The 18,857-nt window shown below is 39.8% G+C and overlaps 1 protein-coding gene across 1 annotated transcript in view; it reads right to left on the bottom strand.

The window, feature by feature from the left end:
- LOC139716393 (5'-3' exoribonuclease 2-like) overlaps positions 1-18,857 on the bottom strand; it is a 114,605-nt gene that overhangs the window by 24,405 nt on the left and 71,343 nt on the right. Inside the window, exon 30 of the mRNA XM_071627946.1 lies at positions 5,889-5,913. Within this exon, the coding sequence (XP_071484047.1) occupies positions 5,889-5,913 (25 nt within the window). The remainder of the gene's footprint in view (positions 1-5,888; positions 5,914-18,857) is intronic.

Here is an 18,857-nt window from a genome sequence, read left to right on the forward strand (position 1 = left end):
TTCCTCTGTTTCTGTTTTTTTTTTCCACAAAAGAGGGGTCTTTTTTGACACTCCTGCATAGATGTGCCACTAATGTATTCACAACATATTTCTAACACATCCATACTATCCACACAAAATCTGTTTTGGTTGAGAACACATGTTCCTTTGAGGTCTGTTTTTTTTTTTTCTACTAGGAAAAAAATAACGATTATATCAGAGCAGGTAGGGAAATTGGCAATCCTCAACAGTATAGCGCTACATACAATATCCTCTCTAGACCTGTGGAAAGTCTATGAATAACTCAATTGCTAGTCCATTTCAGAGAAATATTCTGCATTTATGTGCTAATATGACTTGTCAGTCTTTGCAATAGCACAACATGCACACACACACACACAACAAAAAAACAAACAACCGTCCAACTCTTCCAAAAGAGACACCAATTTTTGAAGTTTACATCATTCCCCAAACATAAAAGATGGTCAGGTGGATTTTTGAAAGCTGCTAATAAGTATTACAATATCTCTACTCATCCATCTCAGGTTTTTAATTCTGGATTATTTTTGGCAACATAACTATGCATCAACCAGGCCCACAAGGTTTGAAAAGAAAAGAAAAAAATGCAGCACCACCATATTAGCAACATCTCTCATCTCAGCAGCTGATTGGCTATGACCTGCTGTTGCCATGGTAATCATACGATAGTTAATTGGCAATATATGAGAGATGCTCCATGGAAAGGTCCTTGGGATCACACAGACATATGGACGGACAGACGGAGTGTGCTACGTAATGTACCATTCACATCGACCTGCCTTTGTTTCCCCTCCATTTACATCACATGTGTAGTAATGTGCTTTTGCCACAACCAACTGCTCTTCAGTTCACATATGGCTACACATCTGCACGCACGCACACACAAACATAAACACACACACACACAACAAAACCACACACACTGAAGCATTGACAATGTTCATTACAATTGAATGATTTCTGAGAATACTGTTACCCCGAGATATCCCCCCCCCCCCAAGCTGCAAAAACTGATGTAAAGATGGTACCTCCATGCTCAGTTTCATACCAGTAAGGATACAGATCACAAACTAGGCCTTTTCTCAGAATTTCTCTTCAACGAATGTTACTCCCTTTCCAAATGCTTTCTTCCCCCCCCCCCCCCCCCAAAGCACATGTTTAGTCCAACACTGTATGAGGGCTGTACGGCTCAGTCCATAGAATAGCACTGTGACGGCGGACTATGGAGCACATATGATATATATACATCAATACCCAGGTCCCTCTCTACACTGCGCTTAGGCCAGACCTACCTTTTAGTCCCGCACTCCGCTTTAGTCCTCTGTTCTGTCCTACACTCCGCTGAGACCAGACCTATGTTTGGTTACAGTACCAACAGCACCCTCATGATTCCGACCTCTTACAATACACAGACACCAATGGCCGACTCATGTCATACCTGCTTCATTGCTGCTGCACAGTTCTAGGTCCTGGCCTGCCCTCCTTGTATTATCCGTGGTATTTTTATATATCCAGCATACAATCCCATGCTTTCTTTGCCCAGCTCTCTGTGACGGCTGCTGTTAATACGCGTCACAACTCAGTAAGCAACTCGCAATGTGTCTGCAGGTGTGGTGTCTTATGCTATCGCCATTTATATCACATCCTACTCTACCATCACACGCACACACACACACTCACACACGCACACACTTACACATACAAGATGAGGAAAGAGAGAGAGAGATAGAGTGAGTAAAAAAAAAAAAGAGACCTAGCATTAGCTTTTCAACACCTCTTCTCTCGGTCTTGTCTCCCTCCTTCCCCGCCCGCCCGCCCTCTCACCCCAGCCTATAGAGCCCTCCAAAATGCACCGGCCACTCTTGTGTCATGCCTACTCAGGCTCTCCGGTGCCTTTTTCATACCAGTCATACTTCACCCTGGCTCAATAACCATCCTCCTCATATTCATTTTATCTCAAAACTCTTTACTTTCTGTCACTCCCTCTCTCGCTCTCTCGCTCTCGCCCCCAACAACGGCCCTCCGTCCCCCGCGTGAAGGAGTTCTCTATGCCGGCATGATGACACTATACATGTCCCTGGTCTCAAACTCCTATTTTAACTCTCAAGACCGTCTCTCCTTCTCTCCCCCCTTATCTTCCTTACCCATCTCTGCCATTTTTATCATTCTTCAGATGTTTCTCACAATCTTGCCACTAGCGTGTTTTTCAACACAAACCAAAGTACCCCATCCAGACGACCACTCCACCACTGCCATGACTGTACATGCACTTCAGTGTTAAGTTGGCTCATAACCTGGGCGAAACAAGCCCTGTAACTCACCAGCCCCCCCCCCCCACTCCTCCCAACCCCTCTTCTCCCAGCTAGATGAGGGTCCTACATAGCCCCTTGATCGGCTCTCTGCAGTGAGGGAGACTATCTAAGAGACCGCTGTCCCTGCAAGCAGACCAGACATACGTACTTCGGCTGTAGGACGCCCACTTCAGGGCTTGGCCCCGGGCAGGCTGCTGGCATTTCAGAACTTTCCACTCAATTTTCTCTCACCTCAGTGTAGCCCTTCACCCTTCCCCCATCCAAAATGCTATCATAGCTCTTATCCCCCTCTCTTTCTTTCTTTCTGTCTGTCTGTCTGTTTTTGCTCATCAAATATATGTATACATTGTATGTATAAGTATCTATACATGTGTATGTATATATAGATAGCGTGAAAGTGGAAATTTTCGCAGTGTTGAAATTTTCGCACATTTTGCTCACCCAGAAACCAGCGCAAAAATAAAAGCATGCAAAATTTTTGATTGCCATAATGTTCCAGAAGTTGATGTCCTAATTTTGTGGAATTAAAAACATGCGAAACTCTTCTTACCAGGCCGAGCACAAAAAATTAGTTGCATGAAAATATCCACTTTTATACAGTTATTATAGATAGATAGATAGATAGATAGATAGATAGATAGATAGATAGATAGAGATAGAGATAGATAGATAGATATGCATTGGTGCTTTATCTGCTACCCATTCTATCTGTCCATCCGTCTGTCTGTATGCATGTCTGTACCTCTCTGTCTTTGCTCCTTTAGAGAAGAGCACCTAGCTGCATAAGGGTCATATCAGTACACAAGTATCATCATCTCATCGAGATAGCTATAGATACTGCATCCCTCTTCCGCTTGGGATCAATTCCAGGCCAGCTTTTTTTTTTTCCTTCTTCTTCTTGGGGGGGGGGGGGGGGGGGAGGGGCCTGCCACTGACAAGATAAGCGATGACAGCGTACATGGCATTGTGCCAACACACAACCTGGTATGTTTACATGTATCTTCAGAATAACTCTGCGCGAGGGAAAAATATATATATAAAAAATTTAAGGAAGTGTTGCACATGAAAACAGCAACACATGATCAATTTGTCTCTATATTCCCAGAGAGATAGATTGAATGCTCCCCGTCTGTAATTGCTCTTCGTGGAGTATCACCACTGACATGCCATGATTCATAAATCACACTCCACGTCAATGGAGTGCCCGCACGTAGCATGCAAACGTAATCGTTGAGGTGAAACTGCAATATGGTTGCTGGAGTGGCACGAACAATTTTGTATGAGAAATGAGACCAAAACAAACAGGAAAGTACAAAGAGAGGGAGAGAGAGAGGGAGAAAAGACAGAAATGAGAAAGGAGGGGTTAAACGGACTGTATAGTTTTGCTTGAGATGGGACTTCAGGTTTCCAACTTTTTGTAAATATGAAAGAGCAAACCATTCTAACAGGATTTCATAGTTTATTTGATGAAAGTTAGTTCTAAAACAGCTGACATATCATGAAACAGAGGTCCTAATAAAAGGTGGGACCCACCTTTTATTAGGGCCACTTTGCTTTACTTTATTTTAGGATATCTCAACCATCTCAAGACCGATTTTTATCAAATAAGTTTTGAATTCCCCCTAGAATTGTATGCTATTTGATATTCAATAAGTAGTTTCAAAATGTTAAACTCTGAATCCCCCATCTAAACCAATACTAAACCATCCCTTTAAGGAAAAGTGTGGGGAGAGAGAATGAGAGGGGGAAGAGAAAAAGAGAAATATGGAAGAGATGTGTGGTTGTTCAACATCCAAGGTAATCCTCAAAGGCAATCTCAACGTTGCTGTTCTCCCAGACAGATGTTCATGTGATGCTCACTGGAAGGGTTCAGAGCATTAACAAATGATAAGGGTCGCCCCTCGTTTTTCAAATCCAATAGGCGCACCATTGTCGTTCCCAGTGAATTGTGGCCTCTACGGGTGGGTTGGCGCTCTTTTCTCATTAGCCCGACGATGCTGCTACTACCAGCAGACATGTGTTTGGTGGCCCACACCGAGGGCACTTGACCAACACTTCACAGCAGGGCAGAGCCGAAAAGGTAAAGGTATGAGCTGGCCTTGAGTTGGCCACGGAAGTTGCTAGCAACCGGCCCACAGCCTTCTCACTTGCTGATGCCGCACAAACGGGACAATGTGTCTGTCTGATGCTCTTCTCTTATGGCCCAAACTCTGCAGCATTGCCATGTCCTTTTGTTTCAAACAACATTCTGAATCAAAAGCATTGAAATTCTGCTCTTTCTTCTCTTGACCTTACAGGCAAAAATCAAATGCAAATTTCACATCCACTTGATGCATGCAGAACAACAGAAAGATCAGTTGTCTTCCATAGCAGTCTAAAAGGATAGTTCTGGGTGCAAAACAGCTGAGGATGTTCGAACTTTGTTTGTGCTACTGTGTTTGTGCACATCATGTCAGGCAGACGAGAATCTGTTGTCAAGCTCATTTCCATGACAAAGTACTCTCTTTTGTTGTGCAAAAAAAAAAAAGAAGAGAAAAGAAAAGAGACGGACACAAAATATGGCTAAGATCTCTAACAGAGGAAATTTTTCTATGCGTGTATAAACACACATCCAAAATCATTGACATAAAAGAAGAGCAGAAACAATTTTCAGTAAGAAAGAAAATGCTATGTGACCTTTAAAGGACAAGTTCACCTTCATAAACATAAGGATTGAGAGAATGCAACAATATTAGTAGAACACATCAGTGAAAGTTTGAGGAAAATTGGACAATCGATGCAAAAGTTATGAATTTGTAAAATTTCTGTTTTGGAACCGCTGGATGAGGAGACTACTACAGCTTGTGAGTCATATGCGTACAACAGTATAAAGAAAATATAAAGAAAATTCAACATATTTTCACTTTTTTCGCATAATGAAAGAGCACTTGACTTGCCTCTTTCTAAAGGCAGGGGGAATAATATTACCCATAACATTTGTCGGTAACGAATCGGGGGAATGTGTACTTTTTTCATAAGATGAAATTTTGTGAAATTCTCTTTATATTTTCCTTATATTGTTGTACGCATGTGACATCTAAGTTTTTCACACACTGCAGTAGTCTTCTCATCCAGCGGTTACTGCACAAAAACTTCAAAAATTCATAACTTTTGAACGGATTGTCCGATTTTCCTCAAACTTTCAATGATGTGTTCTACTAATATTGCTACATTCTCTCAATCCTTAAATGTTTATGAAGGTGAACTTGTCCTTTAAATACGCAAGGGAATACAACCGTGTTTTTTTACATTTATTCAAACATCCATGCATTTCATTCAGTGCAGTAAATTGCATATTGTATATCTGTAAAGATACACCAGAACAGAAACACCAAGGTCAAGCATTTATGAAGAGGAAAAATATTCACAACAGTATATCACTTGAAACAACACAAATTCATTCAGGATTTTTTACGTTCATTATTTGCGGTTGCTGTTGTTGTTTTCCCCAATATGCCCTCATAACACGCGTAGATCAGTCAGATACAGTTTGTAAAGAATAAATTAACACAATCTCACCTGTTGTAGTCTGTGTTGTAGCGACCTGCAGAAAATGACAACATAAAAACAAAATTGGTGATTAATCACCTGTTGGCATACTGTCTGTTCATACATTTAAGGCAAACAATATTTCATGGGCACAATCAGGTAGAAAAACCACCCATTTTCTCTCCTTTGTCACTCTTTTCTGTCCATCTGTCTCTTCTCTTTCTCTCAATGATATTCATGCACACACAATTTTCCAAAAATTCAAATTTCAGCTTACATTTTAGACAAAATATCCATTTCCCTTCTTTGTCACTCTTTTCTGTCCATCTGTCTCTTCTCTTTCTCTCCTCCGTGATATTCATGCATACACAATTTTCCAAAAATTCAAAAATTTCAGCTTACACAATTTTCCAAAAATTCAAATTTCAGCTTATATTTTAGAAAAACCATCCATTTTCTCTTCTTTGTCACTCTTTTCTGTCTACTCTTTCTCTCCTCAATGATATTCATGCATACACAATTTTCCAAAAATTCAAATTTCAGCTATTTTAGAAAAATCATCCATTTTCTCTCCTTTGTCACTCTTTTCTGTCCATCTGTCTCTTCTCTTTCTCTCAATGATATTCATGCATACACAACTTTCCAAAAATTCAAATTTCAGCTTATATTTTAGAGCAAACGAAGATAGAAAATGACAAGGGTGCTGAAGTTCTACATAGAATTGGGTAAAGAATTTTTGATGGAACATTGATTGCTTTTCCCATTGTATGATATCACATGACAGTTAGGGAGACATAAAACATGTATGAGGTTTAGAACATTAAAAGAAGAAAAGTTCCTAGTCAAGATGGGGGAAAACAAAAGGACTTTTTATTACACTGATTCCTATCACTGTCGCAAACTTCCAATTGTTTAATATCACTCTAATGAATCTACATAAATTTATATCAAGTGCAACAATTCATCTTATCTTACAAAGCAACCTTTAACCATCATGTCAGCTATTCCTCTCTTACACTGGTATTTGGCAAGTTTATCTTCCTTTTTACTTGTTTATAAATGCCAGCTATCCCTCTATTACATTGAATGATTTCGGCAAGTTTATCTTCCCTTTTTGTTTGTGATATTTTCTCCTGACTCTGTTCGTACTGCTCATGTGGACAATTCTGCCAATACCTCTCTCAAAATGTTTTATGGACCAGAATTGCATTGGGACTGTCACAGGATAGAAGTAACTCTGACTTCAGGTAAGAAACCCCCATTGACACTAACATGCAAAATCCATGCTGCTAAAGATCCAACAGCAAAGCACAGAAAATATATGTTATATCGTCATTTCACACTCGGGGTCAGACCCTTCAGATTCACCCCCAGGTTGGCATTGTGTGGGGAAAGTCCAAATGTCAGAGTACAAAATAAAATCATGGATCATCACCACTGGTTTACTATCTATAAGGCAATATTCTTGCCCCGCCTATGAAAGTTACAAAGAAACAAGGATGCAACCTATACTTAGTAGAGACAAAAAAAAAGAAAGAAAAGAAAGAAAAATGTTAAGTGTTAGGTCACAACTTTTAGTTTATGGCAAGAGTCAAGTCTGCATAGGCTTCAGTTGCAGAAGGCAATACCTGCATAGACTGCAGTTGCAGAAGGCAATATCTGCCAAGGTTGAAGCAAATTCTCAGACCAAAACACGATAAAAAGCATGTTCTTCAGTCCAAACGGATTAAACTTGGACACAGTTGTCTGTACTTCCATTTTTCTCTTCGTCATACATTGCACGGCCAATGAAAAGACTGAGCTTTTCTTCCCTTCTCATGTTTTCTAGATGTTATTCGTGAAAGTTGCAGTCATTAAAAGTCTGAGCAGTGCATGGTTAGCCACTATGGGCTACAACAGGAATTGAACCTGTGGTTCATTATTTTTCTCTCCAATTCACAGAGTACTGCAAATCAAAGAGGAGAGTTACAGTACAACCAGAAATATTTGCCGTATGAAACTTTTGCGAACTGGAGCTGGTGACCATTTTTTTTTTTTTTTTTCAGCATGAAACTTTCACGAATGGCCACTGGCATTCAATGAATTGTGTACGCAAGACTTTTCACACTCAATATACTCTTGCAAATGTTGGTTCCTCATGAGATTTGTGAAAGTTTCATGCATGTGAAAATTTCTGGTTTTACAGTTAGTAGTGTCACTGACAGTGGAGAATCATAACAAACCAACCACAAAAAGTGATTGGATCTTGGACGGATACTACAAAGATACATATCCACCTTTCAATTCTAGGCAGCTATCCACGGCCATCGCGAGTGAGTCACTTTTGGTCACGTGACTGAAGTATTGTTCTTCGTATCTGCTCATTTGCCTTGATGAAAAATGCCACACTTGAGTCTTAGTTTCTTGGACCAGAAACTATTAATGACTCTGTGCGTGACATAAGAAAGGAGTCTACGAACACGATGTTCTGATAAATCTTTTGAGAGAAAGTTTAAAATAACTGAAGAGCAACTACTTCCAACAGTGTAGAAAGTCCAGCAAAAACTTTTCTGATGTGTTAATAGCTCACCTCAACCCAGCTGATAACATTTTAAAGTCAGAAATCTCAACTTTTTGTCTCACTGTTACTGCGTTTTTCTGACATTTTCACTCATATTACCTTTGTGTTTCTGATTTTTTTTCAAGTAATTTTCCTTAAGAGCACACATCTCATTTAACATCAATCCGTACAAACAAACAAACTAACACACACACACACACACATGTACATACATACACTTTAGTCCAGTGCCTTCAGCTTTGGCATAATCTTGAATTTAAATCTATGAATAACACTTTAAAAAAAATTATCTTACAGCAAACAAACATAAAACAAGCTAGCACAAAAGTCACCACTCTTTCGTGTTAGATATGTCCAGCTGGCCGTACATCCTAATGACCAAATTTCAGGAAATTGCATTATTCATGTGTTGACTGATTTGCATAACAATCATGATGTAGTATGAGAAAATGTTATAATAACAACTGACAGACTATAGTTTCTACCACATATTTCATAATAGCACAGCCCTACACAGTCGCTTGCTAGATTGCCCCGGGGATGCATGACATTCTCCAAGGGCAAGCAATTACAAGGAGTCCTGAACCGGAAAACTGCCGCGTATAAATTTGAGAAAGAAAAGGGCTTAGACAATCACAGTCATTTCGACTGTACAGTACAATGCAAGAGTAACACCAGAGCATTGAAACTACACACAAGTTTGAACAAAGTATTAATGAATAATTTGTGGTGAGCAACTTTTACTGGGACACCATTACTTCCTCGACCAGTATGTTTCACTACTTTTTAAAACTTGCTGACTCAAATGGGTATGTACTTTCACAAAGTTTTATGCAGGCCTATCAACTAGTAACAAAGCCTCCCTTCTCCCCACCCCCCCCCCCCAAAAAAAAAAATGAATGCATAGATATAAGAGAGCTGGAGAAGACAGTATTTGGATTGGATTGGAGGGTTGGATAGATGGCAGAAATGAGGGAGACTCTTTGACCATCACCTTGCCAGCATCCCTTACAAAGTGGGTGTCCACTTGAGGTTGAGGCTTGGTTGACCAACAGGCCAACACCTCTCAATCCGTTACAGGACAGTGTCCAGACCACAACAAAAGCCAGACAGCGGGCATCTCGGAGAGAAAGGGGGCAGTATAGTAGGGGGGCGGTCATTACTGACCACTGCTAACACAGTGTCACGGACTGTCACTCATTCTTCCTCAGCTTAGCTGCGGTCACCTCAGGGCCTCACATATCTCTGGGATAATTCTGCGGATCATCACCTTCTCCTAGCATAGTTCCCAAAGCACCATCGGGACGAAAAAGATCTTACTTACTCTGGCTATATCTTTTCTTCTGCAGTACTGGTGATGAGCCAGGTAATGATAAAACAGGTCTTGACAAATTGATCCACAGCATCTGATTCCAAGATTCAAAGTACTACATAACCGCTTGCCCAATTGTCTGGGGCATGTAAAATCAAAGTCGGGCAAGTGTTTAAGAACAATGAGAGAACAAAAATGCTTGTCAGAATTTGGCAAGCAAAAAGTTTTAGAGCCATCTTTTTTTCACTTTTTCCCCCTTACAAACCCACGAAAGGAACACACAGAGGCCCGATTAGCAATGCAATGCACTTTAATTTAATTTCAGTAACTTTCCAACACTTACGTGAAGAAGCCCCAATTCAAATGATTGTGTGTGACTAAGCACTTGACTTACAAGTGGTTTTCCATACAAGTCTCTTATATTTTGGACTTTCTTATGGGGCATGTAAACTTCATGTTTGGGAAGTGTTCTGCCACAATTTGAAATCTGCTTGCCTGACCCGGCAAGTGGTTTAATTTGTTTTCTTCTTTTATTAAGTTATGCAGCACCGAGTAATTAATACAATTAATCATCTCAAAATGGCATCTTGCATCAAAATGGAAAGACAAAATCAACAAACTGAACATGAGAGGTCAAAATTGTTCACTTTTGTAAGTGTTGTGGTTACTGTGAGTAAAAGCAGCTGCAACTCTTCAGTTACCATTTCAATGATGTATGTACTCAAAGCATTAGTTGTGCATTTCAGTTCATTTTGAGAACCACCTGCTCTGCAGATAAAACTCGTGCTAATGATTGCAGGAAGAGTAACAATCATGTGATATTCAGTACCATGAAATTCACACACACAATACGCCCTCGAACCCTTCCAGATATGTTGACAAAATCAAAGACTTTTCTTTTTTTTATTTTCAGAAAAAAAAAGAAAAGAAAAAAGTCACTGAAAAAATGTTTCATCCTTGACTGACATCTCAAACTGTTCAAATTCACAGTCAAATATGATTTAATGACTGCACCGACTGCCCTAAGAACAAGAGATACATATGGGCATATATGATCTATCAGCCAATTATGATCTGGAGTGAATGGATCAATGTGATTTCATGCCTGAGTATCTAAAAGCCACCCGCATTTTCTGTCAATAGATGTGTAGAGTGTAGATGTAGTGACTAATGAATCTGTAAATTAAACAACTTTGGGAAAGCCTTACTCAAAGCAGTGTGTGGGATGGAATAATTCCATGTCTGAAACACTGTACAATATGGAAACCTTACTTTTTTGGGGACGTCACTGCGTACATATTGTATTATTTGTCCTCAGTTACACAACCTCTTCAGCCTGGTGCATTCATTTTCCATGGCAACTAAGGTAAAAGATTATGAGGTCATAGTGAGTCCAATATTCTTTTGAAAAGAATCTGGGCTTACATTTACACACTTACACACAATATATATATATTCATTTCTTTTTAGTCTGTTTGACTGCTTAAATCTGAAACATCCTCTCAAGTGTTAATTGTGCAAGTAGTGTATGAAATGCCACAGTATACATCCTACTTTGAAAATACATTTTTAAAAACTTTTTCATTTATTTATTCATTTTTTTTTTACTCACTTCATCAACTGGAAACATTACCTACAACACTTCATCAAATACCTGACCTTCAAAAACAGCATAAATAACAAAATGAGAAAAAAACAAAATCAAAACACCACACTGTGAAACATCTTTCCCTTGGACCCTATCAAAGTGATCTTAAAATCTACAATATGTGTATGCTCAAGACACATAGGGACATCACTTTCATCTCATCCCTTGCAATTTCACTGCTTCTTCTGAGAGAAGCATCAAGAATCAAAAGCATCATTGTGCATGTCGAGGAGAGAGAGAGCTGCCAAAGATGAAAGTGGATGCAGAAAGGATAAGGCCCAGAGAGTAGGGCAATGTGGGGATTATACTAATGGTAACAGCCACTAATCGGCCGAACAAAGTTTGCCAAGCCGTAGCCCCCACACACCGCACCAGAAAAAAAACCTCAGCCCCCTTTCTCCCAAAGCGCATCCCTTGTTTACCCCCTCAACAGCGGGAGACAAAGGTTACTAATTACGAGGGCCGGTCCAGTCCCCGTTGAGCCATTCAAGAGCAGAGGTTTGCCGGGATCAGCCTATTCATGGCTGTATGGGCGGGAACAAACACTCAGCCGTGCCAATCAAAAAGATTGACACCTGGTCTGTCCGTTCAGTTAGCATTATGCCCGTTTTCTGCTCCTTCTTTTTGACTGACACTCTCCCTGCGGGGGAGCTGTGGAGCTATGAATACCCACAATTGGGATTGTTTTACCTTGGCAAAATGACCATGATTCCCTAACAGTTTTCATCAAGAAGAGAAAAATACAACGGCCGGATGGACGTCACTCATTCCAAATCCTCTCACGATCTACAGAATCTTTTGTCGAGAAGATGACATGGTACTTGAAGAGCACCTTGCATTTATATCACAACACCTCTTGAGTACTCCTAGTTATAAATCTTATAGCTATCAATGAGTGTATCACACATTGTTGTGGCAGGTAATATAACTTCACTACCACATTGGCGTCGCCAGTAAGAGTTCATATCTCATGACAATACCCACTTAACAAAAATCACAATGGAAATATGCATAAAAAATAATCAAGGCGAGTGCTTAGCCAAGGACACTACAGCTGTACAAACACTCAAACCCTGTAAAATAGTTACTGATCTGGTATCAATTTGTATGCAGTACATATTTGACCACTTACAACTACTGTCACAAGCACTGGTGCATTTCCTAATCAATCTTTTAGGTGATAATAAGATATATTGATATGTGTATACCATTTAGCTCTGATAGTCCTCTTTTAAAGTTGCATTGATTTTAGAACTGATTTTTAATCTTATTTCTCTTTAATCTTAGGGGGTTTTTGTGTTTTTTTAAGGTTTCAGGGTCTTTCTCAGAAGTTTCAATGAGGGAAAGTTTCATCAGTTTTTGTTTTTCTCAAGAAAAAGGCTGAGCAAGCGGAGAGTTAAAAAAGTGAGAATTGTCACATTTCCAGGAATGTATCTTTTTAACAAATTGCATAAAATGTAATGTCAGACCACTGTTTCTACTGACAGACGAATATTTCTTTCTCTTTCCAGTAATTATCTGGACTATATCCATTATAACATTTTCTAAGTGTCAAATGCTCCAAACTGAGCTTTGACAATAAGAGCCCATTTAGGTAAGCTAATAGATCTATCCCCTACCCCTCCCCCATCCCCCCCCCCCCCAAAAAAAAAAAAATGTACAAAACATAATGGCTTCATCAATTAGCAAGATTTCAGAGAAACATAGAGCACTTAAAAAAAAAAAAAACACAGAAAAAAAAACCCACACACGTCATTCAGGCACACAATACATGATATCTAAACAGTTTACAGAGTAAAGCGTTTCCTTTAAGTGAAAGAGGAAATTTTCTCCTTAACCACACTTTTATTATATCTTTCTCTCCATTTTACAAGTTTTACAACTCAGCATTCCATAAGGCGGCAGTTTTTCTTTTTCCACGTGAGCCCTTTGTGTTTCATCATATAACAGTTTGTTTACAGAAATGTGAAAAGTCTCAAAAACACAATTGACTGATATCTGATTCTTAAAATGGAAGTATATTTTAGAAGATTACAGTTCCTAAATGTATTTCTCTCACAAACCAGCATGGGGTTTGGTTTTTAATCATTTTTTTTTGAAAATTATTTTTTTCATTTCTTTTTTATTTTAGGCAGATTTAACAGGTTTAATCACCTCCATCAGGTATCTTCCCTACATGAGATGGCCAGTGAAATTTAGGTGCCAAGAAAATGACAAAATTGCAATTTCCCGAATTTGATTCTTTGAATCCATGAATTAACATTTCACCTCATCAACACATTGGCCGTGAATGTACTACCACCAAACATTTTAAAATCAACCAGTATCAAAGAGCCCCACCAACAGGTTAGTTTCTGGATGTCATCTTGTTCTTTCAGACGTTTCTCACCCACTAGCTTGGTGATGGGCAAGAATCGTTTCATTGGTCTATGTGATTTCTGTTTCCAATAATTGTTCATCACTTTGTATGAATGCATGTTGCTAGGTTGATCACAACTTTGACATGCTTCACATGCTTTCTTAGCTGTTATTGATAATTATACATGTACTCTTTTTTTCTAGCTTTCCAATTGTTCCATTTTTTTTTTGTTTTATCTTTTGAGTTCTGTGACTAATATCCAGTGGCCATACAACAACAACATCAGTCTTTATTATGAAATGCAAAAGAAAAAGAATAATGAGACTAGAACAATCAATTTTCTTATATCACGGGCTAACTAGCTCAACAGATCTCAAGGATATTGATTTCTTTTGAAAGAATGGAGAAAACAAAAATACTCTGCAACCTCATTACCAAATCTGTAGTCATCAGCAAAGTAGGAAAAATAACTTCCAGAAACAGATGAAGATCTAAGCAATATTTCCCGGTTTATCTAACGCTGAACTTTTCTGGGGGGCCCAAGGATACAAATCTCAAATCCCTTGCGATGAGACATTCTTGAGTGTAAATGTTTTTCTGCCCGACAACAAAAGATGGCTCATTGATGAAGAGGCTCCTTGAAGCTCGGAAGTCCGTGTCATCAAGACGGAGACTTCGGGCGTTCGGCGGGAAGAATGGAATCCATTTCACTCCACCACTTGGGAGGAGGGAAGCTGATGGCTAGCCTACAATAATAGTGTGTTATCAAAGACTAATTACTCCTCCAACGAGTTGCCCGTAGCGATGCAGATGAGAACGACGATGTGATTGAAGGGGAGGCTCGAGAGCATCCCTGCACCCTCGCGAGGAAAATTAGTCCCGTTTGTAACTGAGTTTCAAGTGGAAAACTATAACTACTCACCAACAAAGTGTTTGAATATTGTACACATGTACAAGGGGTACTTGCAAACTAATAGCATATTTCTCTTCTAATGACGATGAAATGAGTTTTGCAGAAATACTCCGGTTTGTATCTGCTCTCTGCGGCACTTGAACATAACTATACGATGCTTCAAGAGCTTTGCTGAAGGACTGTGGGCAGGGGAGGAGCTGGGGCTGTAATGATACAGAACCTGATAAACAGGACAACTTAGTATATAGTTGCATCACAAGATTTTTTTTTTTTTTTTGTCTGTAAGAGTGTATTTGTGCAATCATCATTTCCACGGATTTGTACCTGATTTACAACTTGAATAATAATTTACAGAAAGAAGAGAATAAGGTAATATAAACACCAGTTGAGTTATACTGCAGTCAGGTGAGAATTGCACAGGTGAGAAATTTCCAAAATGCATGCAGGAAGGGTCGCGGGAAGTTTCGCTCGCAACTTCTCAAGAAGGTTGCGGTGACACTGCCCAAGTACGCAAAGTAAAATACGGAGTAGAGAAACTACGCACAGCTTTGCTTGATGTGACCGCACCTTATGAGTACCAGGTACATATTTGAGGGGTCTTTATTTGCAAATTTCTGGAGTCAGGTGCTATTCGAGAATATGATACAAAAATGTTCTCGCATCTACGATGTACTGATTATACACAGTACATAAACAAGGTGCGTGATAATGTTGTCTAGTAGGCCCAAGTCTTGACTTAAGTGTTCACTGTGTGAATGGATGCACAATGAACTTCCCATATCTCTGTTCATTGCTGTACTCTGTGACTGAAAATTTATCTATTCGCGAATCGTCAGGCAATCCCAATGCGCAAAATATTAGACCTACTAAACACATGGCACGTACCTACACTTCTCAACCAGTAGGCCACGGCCCATTGGTGGGGCATTACGCTTTCAAAGGTGAGCCATGATGTTGGCCACAAGTGAAATAAAAAAGATCCGCTTTTGATCTTTCTGGGTCTTGAGAAAAAAAAAAATGTAGGGTCCAAAGTGGGCCTCAGGTTGATAAAGGTTGAATTAAGTGCCAACATCCACAGCACATTCTGACCTACATCCTACATAGAGAATGTGGACACTTTACAAGGTTGCTTTAGAGTGTTTCACAGAATATAATAGCTGTCCATCCCCTTTAAATTTGCTGTTAACAACCCCAAGCTCTCTCACACTCTTGCCAAACACCATGAAAAACCAACTTTCTGATCACCAAGTTTCAGTATGGAGTTCAACCTGACAATAAAACTTCTCACATTAAATGCTCTTCAAAGCAGATGTTTCTGGACAAAACACACATTTCATGACAACGAAATACATTCCCATTTCAATAATCTTGCTTTGGGAAAATCTCAAAAGAGCCTACTTCAAATGTTTGGCATAAAATCAACTTAGCTTCAAAATTTACATATACTGACAAAATTTGCCTAACTATGCTACTAGTCAGGCAACTCCAGTAGTTGAAATACCAGTTTAGTATACATTTCCAATTGAGGGCTCTTCTGCCTAACTCTAAGGAGCTTGTTGGAACATGGACTACTTAAAGGCATTCAGTAAGAGACTTTGATCTCAAGAATTAGAGGCATAGATTTATGACGTACACATTCATTAAATATATTTTTATTTGTATCATAATACATTTCAAATTGAGGTATTTTTTTGCCTAACTCTAAAAAGTTTGTTGGCACAGTGACAGACCTTAAGCTTGATTTAAGAGATAATTACTGGTAGATTTTTTAGATACACATTCATTTATACCCAGAATAACATAATTAGTAATACAAATGAACAAATGCATAAATATGAATGATAATTTATACAAATAAACATTCAAAGATTAGCAAAGGAAGTAAGTACAGAGTAATTGGCAAACAGGCCTTTTAATGGTAAAGGCAATTTCTGTCAGGTATGCTTCACTATTTCCATGTCATTGATAGTTGTTATTTCCCAGAATGGGTACAGAATGGCAGAGACAAATGACGAACACATGGAAAGGACCATAAATATAACTTGCACATAAATCACATAAATCACAGAAGAGAAACTGAAGAGGAAATAGGTGCTGGAACTCTTCCAGCGGGACGAGCGTTACAGATGCGGAGTGTTGAACAGCGAGACTTTTGTACAGTGTCCTCACAGATTAATAGTATCGAAGGGTTGAGGTGGGGTGGGGGGTCGGGGGGAGGGGGGGTGAGGAGAGACCCTTTGAGAACGGCAAAAAGACAATTGTTTGCTTGACATGCGAGACATATCTTGAAAAGTTACCAGAAGGGCCACTCCCGGTTGAGAGGTCTCAACAATCTGGACTCTAGTGTTTCCAAGAGTGGGCCTCTAGATGAATGCTGATGGTGTAGACAAGTGCATGATTATGCTGTTTGTGCCAGTCAAGAGCGGGGGAGTTATACCGGACGCAAAGACACACGGGAACACAGACCGAGACAGAGACAGACAGAGAGATGGAGAGAGCAGGAGAGAGATGGAGAGAGATGGAGAAAGGGGGAGAGAGGGGGATGGATTTGAATGAGTGGTGAAATGCTTGTTTGGCACTGGGTTCTTTAAACCCGTTGAGGACGAGTCCCGAATATACTCTGGGAAGTGTAGGAAATGCATGCTGTAGCAAATATCAGCCCGTCCTCGACGGGTTAACTCTTTGTGTGCGCTGCTTTAAGTGCTGATTGGCACGGACTACCCCATAGCAGTGTGTGGACACTGTTCAAAGTCCCGGCACAGAATGGGTTAAGTTATGTACAGCAAATGATAAATCAAGAGACAAATGTGAAATGAAAACGGGCATGCAGTCATGAGGCGTCAGCCTGTGCCATACATGTTTGGTGGACACAGAAGTACAACACTGACACGAAACCTGCCTAACATTCCAAGGCTTCCAGTGACTACTTTAGTTACCAAGCATAATATGTTACAAGTATCATGACAGTCTGGCACAAAGACTAGTCTCGGGCTGTAATGAAGGAATGCGACAGACTGAAGAAACAGCAAGGAGAAGAATACAAGAAGGAGAGAAAAAAACAAGAGAGCAACAGAAAAAGTGATAGACAGAAAGATGGGAAAAGATGAAAAGTAAGAGAGAGAGAGAATGAATGGAAAGTGCTTGGCGAAACAAATGGATGATAACAATATAATGTGTCAAGCAGTTTCTCCTTGGTCCCTCCCTATTCATGGGCCGTCTTGCCAGGGTTCTCTGGCTGTTGGAACAATCCTTTTCAGCTGAAGGGCAAAGAATTGCGATTGGCAGAGGCGTTTGGGATGCTAGCTAGCGGGGCTCAAGTACCCCAATTCCAGCGGTGTCATGTAGGCAACAAGGGGCTAATGTGGAAACAATAAAGGGACTTAACACCTGCAAACGGGCCACAAGGAACCCCCTCATTGTCCGATGCGGAGGGATTGAGAGGTAATGGATTTACTGAACAAAGAGTGCAGATGGTCTGCAACAAAACAGAATGTGAACATTCATGCATTTTGCCGTTTCAAGAAAGCATCCAGATCTTCTTCCTCTGCGACTAGTGAATGAGTAACAGTAGTGATGGTGCCGTAACCATGTCCTAATATGGCCTACGATGACCTACATCAATATTCTTTATTTGTCCATATTCAAGACAAAAGCTTGGAGTACACCTGTTGATGTTGCACCAAGAATGTGTGTATTCCTCTAAATCTCATCAGAACCTGTCACATCGAAGCTTGTCTGTCATGTGACTTAGACCTACTGTACCCTACTTCACATCTGAGAGTGTGATTCTCTTCAAAAGATCCCGGTACAGCTGTAAATGTGCAAACTACTAGCACACCTTTCAAGTGAATGATCCAGCTTGCTGAGAAAGGATTAAAATATTAAATATGTTTATTAGATGTTATACGTTTTGCCCAAATCGAACACTCCAGCATCCTGACAGTTTTTACAAGCTCACACTGTCGATCCTTGTCATATATGAATGTGCCTTGTGCACTTTATAATAACAAAAGCGAGATAGATTGTAGCAATCAAAGTCATCAAAGTGATTATAGAAAGTGTAATTGCCATCTTTCTCTCGTCTCCCTTAGTCTCTCCCTTACTCTCTATCTCTCGCTCTTTCTACTTTCAATGACACAATATGTGCGGTCTTATTGGTTTTGCTTCATGTCATTCCTCACAATGATATCCCTCTAGTTCGGACATT

The sequence above is a fragment of the Diadema antillarum genome, unplaced genomic scaffold (genome assembly GCF_040938485.1).
Source record: "Diadema antillarum isolate AM-2024a unplaced genomic scaffold, OU_Dant_1.0 scf00000007, whole genome shotgun sequence".
NCBI lineage: Eukaryota > Metazoa > Echinodermata > Echinoidea > Diadematoida > Diadematidae > Diadema > Diadema antillarum.